At 42.3% G+C, this 7,154-nt stretch overlaps 1 protein-coding gene across 1 annotated transcript; it reads left to right on the top strand.

Moving 5' to 3' along the window:
- Nucleotides 1-4,933: 4,933 nt before the first annotated feature.
- LOC135217538 (putative uncharacterized protein DDB_G0290521) lies at nucleotides 4,934-5,638 on the top strand. Its single transcript, XM_064253505.1, has one exon. The coding sequence runs from the start codon at nucleotides 4,934-4,936 to the stop codon at nucleotides 5,636-5,638; it is 705 nt and encodes a 234-aa protein (XP_064109575.1).
- The last annotated feature ends 1,516 nt before the right edge of the window (nucleotides 5,639-7,154 follow it).

Genomic DNA, 7,154 nt, shown 5'->3' with positions numbered 1-7,154 from the left:
AAGCTTCACGTTTGCATGACGCCTCTCGCTTAGCAGGGGAGAGAGGACGAGACTTCTTGATTGGAAGCGCAACGTCCTTCCTACGAGGCGCTAACACTCCCACCAAAGAGGCCAGTTGTTCTTGTACTGCCATGATAATCTTTCTTGAAGCTTCTCCCACGTCAACTGCATGACGCCTTTCGTCATCAAACGGGGGAGAAGTAGGAAAGGGTTCTTCTGCGTCCTCGTCGGGTGACGCTGACGCCACCTTCGCCTTCTTAATAGAAGAGGGAGCGTCATCTGAGAAACGCTCTGGGCTCGAATCAATTTCGGGTTCTTTCAAATGTCGTTTCAGAGGCCTCGATAAATCCGACTCCTTCCACCCTCGTTTAGGTGAGGGAGAGGGAGAGGATGAGAAACACTCACGAAGGACGCTTTTTCTAAAGCGCCCTTGAGCAGCCTGCCACGAAACAGAGCTTGCTAAAGGGACGTCTGACCGTTGGGGATTCCCCACGACCTCCTTAAGGCTTTCGACTTTCCTTCTCCTCTGGGCATGGGAGCTTGTAAGAGGTCTAGGCCTGGGAGCGTCGCAGGGACGATCAAACGCCCCCTCCACAACACTGGGAGAACTCACTTCACTGTAATGCTCACTTTCACTAGCCTTACCTTGTAAGTCCGCCATTTTGGACTTCATGTCTCGAATAGTAGCTTTCAGATCGGCGATTTCCGAGGCCGATTCCGAAAGTAAACTTTGTGAATTAGACACATAGGGAGAATCTAAATCATTAGGATTAGAAAAAGTATCAATAAAAGGCTCAATAGGCCTTGAAGTCACACCTTTCAGACGTCTAACCCTATCCCTCTCTAACTTCTTCAAATAAGAAGTTAAAGTCTTCCATTCTTCTGCATTTAATCCCTCGCATTCATGACAAGTATTAGTAGCAGAACACTGAAACCCCCTACATTTACGACATACAGTGTGAGGATCAACCGAAGCTTTCGGTATCCTCACCCTGCAGCCTACATTCACACACATTCTCACACTCACATTTGAATCAGACATACTGAGAAAAATCCAAAAAGCAAGTCCAAAAACAGTCCACAGTAGCGAATGCCAAAAACACGATCCAGATACGTCACCAAAAAGCCGATAAACGATGATCAAAGGATGAAATAAGAAGTTAAGTCAGGAGGTAATAGCAACAATGTTGATTCCACCGGCGACAGAGAAAATATGATAGAAAACGGGGATGGTTCCTAGTCCTGCCGCCCAGGGCAGGCCGGTAGATCACCTGACCTACCTGTAGCGAGTGGCGCGAAATTTGAATTTCTGTCGGGGACGACTGAGTCTTAGCTATGTATATATCTGACAGGTAAGTTGATTGTATGAAAAGCGTTGTCCTTACAAATACTCCGCCCCAAGACAATGATTATGGAGTAATTATTGGATGACAATCTTGAAGCAGGGGGCGACCCCGTGTCGTTGTGGCACTTGATGTGGGGCGTCCTCGAGTATAGTCCTTCGGTTTTGCTGATCGACAGGATGCCTCCCCTGGCGGTAGCCTGGGGGGTTCTACTGTATGCCGGACGACCAAGACTGCGAGAGAGAGAGCTGCATTGTGTGTGGTGGTGGAAAGGGACGGGTCGTGGGGATCCCCAGGTGTGGCAGCGGCGTAGGTTGGGCTGAGGAAGTTCCCAGCGCGGCGTCCCACGGGCAGAACGGAACCACAGGTGAGCAGCGGCGTCAGCAGGTCGAAGAAACCCACAGGTAGCGGCATCGGCAGGCAGGGGAGGCCCACAGGCGTGGCAGCGGTGTCGGTGGGCCGAGGACTACAAGCGGCAGCGTTGGAAAAGGTGAGCAGGTCCACAGGTGTGGCATCGACGTCAGGATGGCCGAGCGAGCCCCAGAAATAACAGCGGCGTCGAGGGTTTGAAGAGGCCCACAAGCAACGACGTCGGGGGGCCGAGCAGGCCCACGTGTGCGGCAGCGACGTCGGGTAGGTAAAGCACATCCCTGGGTATAGCAGCAGTGTCGGCAGGCAGGGGAAGCCCACAGGCAGCGACGTCGGGTGGGTAAATTTTACTGTTATTAGAATATTTTCATTTATATATTCCATTTTAAACATTTTCAAGTTTGTCTTTCTTCTCGGGGGGTACTGGTCAGGTAACATGTCCTACTATGTTAGGTTAGGTAAGGTGCGTTAGGTTGGTTATATGTTAGTCTACCTTCAAATTTGTCTTTATTGAAGGGGGATGGGGTATGGGGGGGGGCCCCTTCACAGCCCCCCCCCACCCCTGTTGGGTTGGTTATATGTTAGTTTACCTTCAAGTTTGTCTTTCTTCAAGGGGGAGGGGGTACGGCAACGGTCAGGTAACATATCCTACTAGGTTAGGTTAGGTTAGGTTGGTTATATGTTAGTCTACCTTCAAGTTTGTCTTTCTTGAAGGAGGGTAAGGGGGTGGGGGCCTGCGCCCCCTCTGTCTTGGTCAGGTAACATGTCCTACTGGGTTGGGTTAGGTTAGGTTGGTTATATGTTAATCTACCTTTCATTTTGTATTTACTCAAAGGGGGTTGGCCCCCTGTCAGGTAATATGTTCTACTAGGTTGGGTCATGGCTGTAGGGTCCACTTATGGTTGTCTGCAATCCATGAACCATACCCTTCTCCGGACCCGTTATATATACATATCACATACATATATATATATATATATATATATATATATATATATATATATATATGTGTGTGTGTGTGTGTGTATGTGTATTAATTCATATTTCGAACCTATTACACATTTCCCATTAACTTCTTAACCAACAGTTTTTCTTTTATTCCCCTTAACACTCAAACTTATTGTGTTAAGTATAGTAAAGTGGGGGAAGAAAAAAATGGGTGTTTGGGGCAAAAAAGTAACACCCCCTTAGTCCTGCACTGTTAAAAGATTTTTGTATTTTAGTTCTATGTGATGTTAAAACAACTCTTCTAGTTTCAGAATTATATTTTTAGTTTTTGAAACCAAAAAATTATGACCGATATTGACCTTTTACTGGAACCATAATAAAAAAAGTTTGAAAAAACTTTGAGGTCACCTTCATATACTTTTGATTTTTTTTCCCCCAGAAACATTTTAGGAGCATGATATTGGGGAAGATAAATTCAGATGCCCCCCCCCCCCTCCCTTAGTTGTTTCAAGGACAAGAACACTTCCCTGGGGGGAGGGGGGATTTTTTCTTACCCCAAATATGTACAAAAAGTGGGGTAAGAAAAATTCATGTAACTAATATTTTTCTTGCCCCAACTTGAATTTTTCTTACCCCAATGGATGAATTATTCATACCCCACCGTGAATTTTTCCCCCCAAGATTAGAGGAAACTTTATATGTGCTCAAATATTTATTTTGCAAATATGTGCTCCTATAGAACTCTATCTTCCTTTTCCAGGTATAATTTAGACAAAATCATGCAGCCATCCAGGAATTAGATTAAGATGCATATTAATTTCTAGACTTAAAGACACTATAGTTTAAGACAAAGGATGGTGCGGAATTATAAAAAAGTTGTTAAACCTTATAATGATGAAACAATTAAAATAGCTCTACAACAAGTAGCTGAAGGTGCTTCAATACGAGCAACATGCAGAAAATACAAGATGTCAACCATGGTTCTGAAGAAACACAAGGGCATTATGGAGGGCAATCAACCAACCACTGATAATAGGGTAAGCTGAATGGCTCTTGATAATGAACATGTTGATTTATATACCTAACTCATAAAAAAACATATTTGCAATTATGTATCGTTTTACTTTGACAGGGAAAAGCAACAGCATTGTCTTTGGAACTTGGAGAAGATTGCAGATATGGTTCGTCGTATGGAGAAAATGGGGATGGGTCCAACACTGAGTGAGTTTTGTGATATTGTCAAGGTCTACTTACAAGCCAACAGAATTGATGTTCCCTTTAAAGATGGCATTCCTGGTTATGAATGGGCATCTTTATTTATGAAGAGGCATCGCTTGTCACTCAAAAAAGGTGGTATGATGCAACTAGCTAGGAAATCTGTTACATCTGACCAATTTGTGATATATGGGTTCTATGACCTGCTACAGGAAGAAATGATCAAGATTCAAATTACAAATCGTATAGAGTGCCTATGGAACCTTGACGAGACAGGCTTTCCTCTTGACCCATCTAAGATGAAAACACTGGGAAGTATTGGGTCCAAGACTGTTCGCTTGACATGCAACTCAACCAGAGAGAATATAACTGTACTAGCAACATGGTGTGCTGATGGTAGAGCACTAGATCCTCTGATCATTTTTAAAGGTAAGAACATGCAAACAACCAGGGTAGATGAGAATGCTCTGCCAGACACTCAGTATGCAGTTTCAGAATCGGGCTGGATGAACCGTTATATCTTCCAAGACTTAAAATGGTTTGCAGAAAAAATTAAAGACAAACGTCCACTTTTGTTGATTTTAGATGGTCATCTCAGTCACACAAATTTGCAGACAATTGAACTGGCCATTAAAGAAAATATCTCATTATCAAACTACCAGCTCACTGTACTGATCTTTTGCAACCATTGGATTGCCCTGCTAAAGACCTATTATGAAAAAAGCCTGATGGAGATAGTTCACCAGACAGGGGCCCACAAACCCATAGGAAAGAGGGGCTTTGTAAACTTGCTCTGTAAAATTTGGAGGCAGGGGCTTTCAGAGAGCAACATTAAAGCAAGGTTTAAAGCCACTGGTATATATCCATTTAGTCCAGAAAAATGTAGCAGAGAGAGACTTGATCCCATCAAACTCAAAACATACAATACGTGGATAAAGCAAGGACGTCCTTTGGATTCTAATAAGAACCCAATGCTTACTCCTCCCCCAAATGCTGCAGATGGCCAAGAAACAAAACTTCCCTGAACAAGAAATTGATAACCCTACTCTAAGTGACTCATGGCAACTTCCTACCATAACACCAAGGACAGATTCACCAAGACAAGTTTTGAAATCACCACATACGTCAAGTCAAGCTTCACCATCTCCAAGCACGTCGCAAGCCAACCTTCACCACATCCAAGCACATCAAGGCAACCTTCACCACATCCAAGCACATCAAGGCAACCTTCACCACATCCAAGCACATCAAGGCAACCTTCACCACATCCAAGCACATCAAGGCAACCTTCACCACATCCAAGCACATCTAGGCAACCTTCACCACATCCAAGCACATCAAGGCAACCTTCACCATATCCACGTCAATTAACACTCCTTGACGATGATGTAGTCCATGAAGTATTGGCTAATGAATCCTTGTATGCCAAAGTATTAAGCTTTAGAACTCTTGTTAATGAAATACAGGCAAGAGCTCCTGAAGGAATGAAATACAATGTCCTCCTAACAACAAAAGAAACAGAGACAACATGGGAGCAAGTCCTTCACTCCAGAGGGAGATCTGACGAAACACCTCAGCAAAAAAGAAATAAAATAAATACCCACAGTGAAGTGGTAACACAGAAGGAGTGTGTTGAGCAGCTAAGAAAGAAGAATGAAGAAAAAACAAGACCGAAAAAGAAACCAGCACAACAAAAAAGAAAAAATAAAACACCACAGCAACAGAGTGACATTGAATCAACAACCACGGAAGAAGATGAATAGATAGATTATGGTAACACCTCATCAGATATATCTTTGGAAGATTTAAGGAAGGAAGCAGAGGAGGATGCACCAATGGAAATAGAGGAACCCACAACACAGCCAAAAATTACAACTCCTAAGGAAACTAGATTCGAAATGCCGGAAATAACTCGGGAGTCAGAGGGAAAATATTTTGCTGTATACTATACTGAACCTCGTGTAACTTACTACTGGGGGAAAGTCTTGAGAACCTTTTCCAAGGAGGAAGGAGAAGAAGTGTCAGAAGTGGAACTAAACTTCTCAAGAAAAAGAATATTGGTAGTAACCCAAAGGATTGGTCGTGGATCGAGAGGAAAACATGCGATGTTTCAGTTGTTTCTGTTCAGTATGTTTTTTTTGGACCTGTACATCCAGAGATCACAAAATCAACTTTTTATTTTCCAGATGTAACTGTGTCAGGTTACCTGAATAAGCTTTATAAAGCCTTGTTAAGTTGGTAAATCATTCCAAAAGGCAACCAGCAAGTAAGCAATTTATGCTCAAAGATTTTTTTTTTTTAATGAAACATGAAAATTGTTTAGTTACTGAATATGTTTTCTAATGCCAAGTTGACCCTTCCTAGATATGATTAGATGTTTTAAAAATAAATTCATATTTTCATGTTATCATTAACTGAAGAAATGTATGGGGAAAAAAATATTTATTGATTTTATCCTATAAAGCTGACATGTTTTTTTCTTCCCCATTATACAGGAAAAAAACACACAAAATAACAAAAAAACCATATGAGATATCTTCCTAAAATAAAATCCTTACTAGGTTTTAAGCTATAATCCATTATCTATCAGAAGTAATGGGTGGAATCCTGCCAAAAAAAATTACATGGCTTTGTAGACCAAAGTTGACCAAGTTGTTATTTTCTTCCCCCACTTAACTATACTTCTTCATTTACGTCAAACCACCCCCACCCTCCCAGCCAATAAGACCAAAGCATTTATACTACCCCATCGACACAACGAGTCACATAGTCTCAGCAGGGATTTTTTATCAGCTCACCAACTAAATCCAGAAACAACCTTTAAAATATTCGGAGATTGTTTAACCTTAACCTTTAAGGCATTTATGTGGCTGGCCCATGTCAATTTCCGGTCATTGGTCATTCCCAAAAATTTCACTTCATTTTCATGAGGAATGATAGGTCCTTTTAAACTAAGTGTGGGAACCTCTTCCACACACTGGCACCTAGTAAATCTTACAGAAACTGTTTTAGAGGAGGAAAGTTTGAAACAATTCTCATCAGCTCACTTTGTAATAGCATTAACAGACCTTTGCAGATGTTTACATACTGATGAGGCATCATATCCCGTGCAGTATATTGCAAGGTCATCAACAAAAAGCGAGCATTTAACAGGTGATGGTATTTGTTGGACTATACTGTTTATTGCCACTGAAAAAAAGTGTTACACTTAAAACGCTTCCTTGTGGAACACCCTCCTCCTGCACGAAAGGTTGGGAGTGTGTTGCCCACGCTAACCTT

The sequence above is a fragment of the Macrobrachium nipponense genome, chromosome 7 (assembly GCF_015104395.2).
Source record: "Macrobrachium nipponense isolate FS-2020 chromosome 7, ASM1510439v2, whole genome shotgun sequence".
Classification (NCBI taxonomy): Eukaryota; Metazoa; Arthropoda; class Malacostraca; order Decapoda; family Palaemonidae; genus Macrobrachium; species Macrobrachium nipponense.
The sequence above is the reverse complement of the archived record's forward strand: the minus strand, read 5'-3'. Positions and strand labels throughout refer to the sequence as shown.

Coding starts and splice junctions, on each gene's coding strand:
- LOC135217538 (XM_064253505.1), top strand. CDS start 4,934: ATGGCAACTTCCTACCATAACACCAAGGACAGATTCACCAAGACAAGT.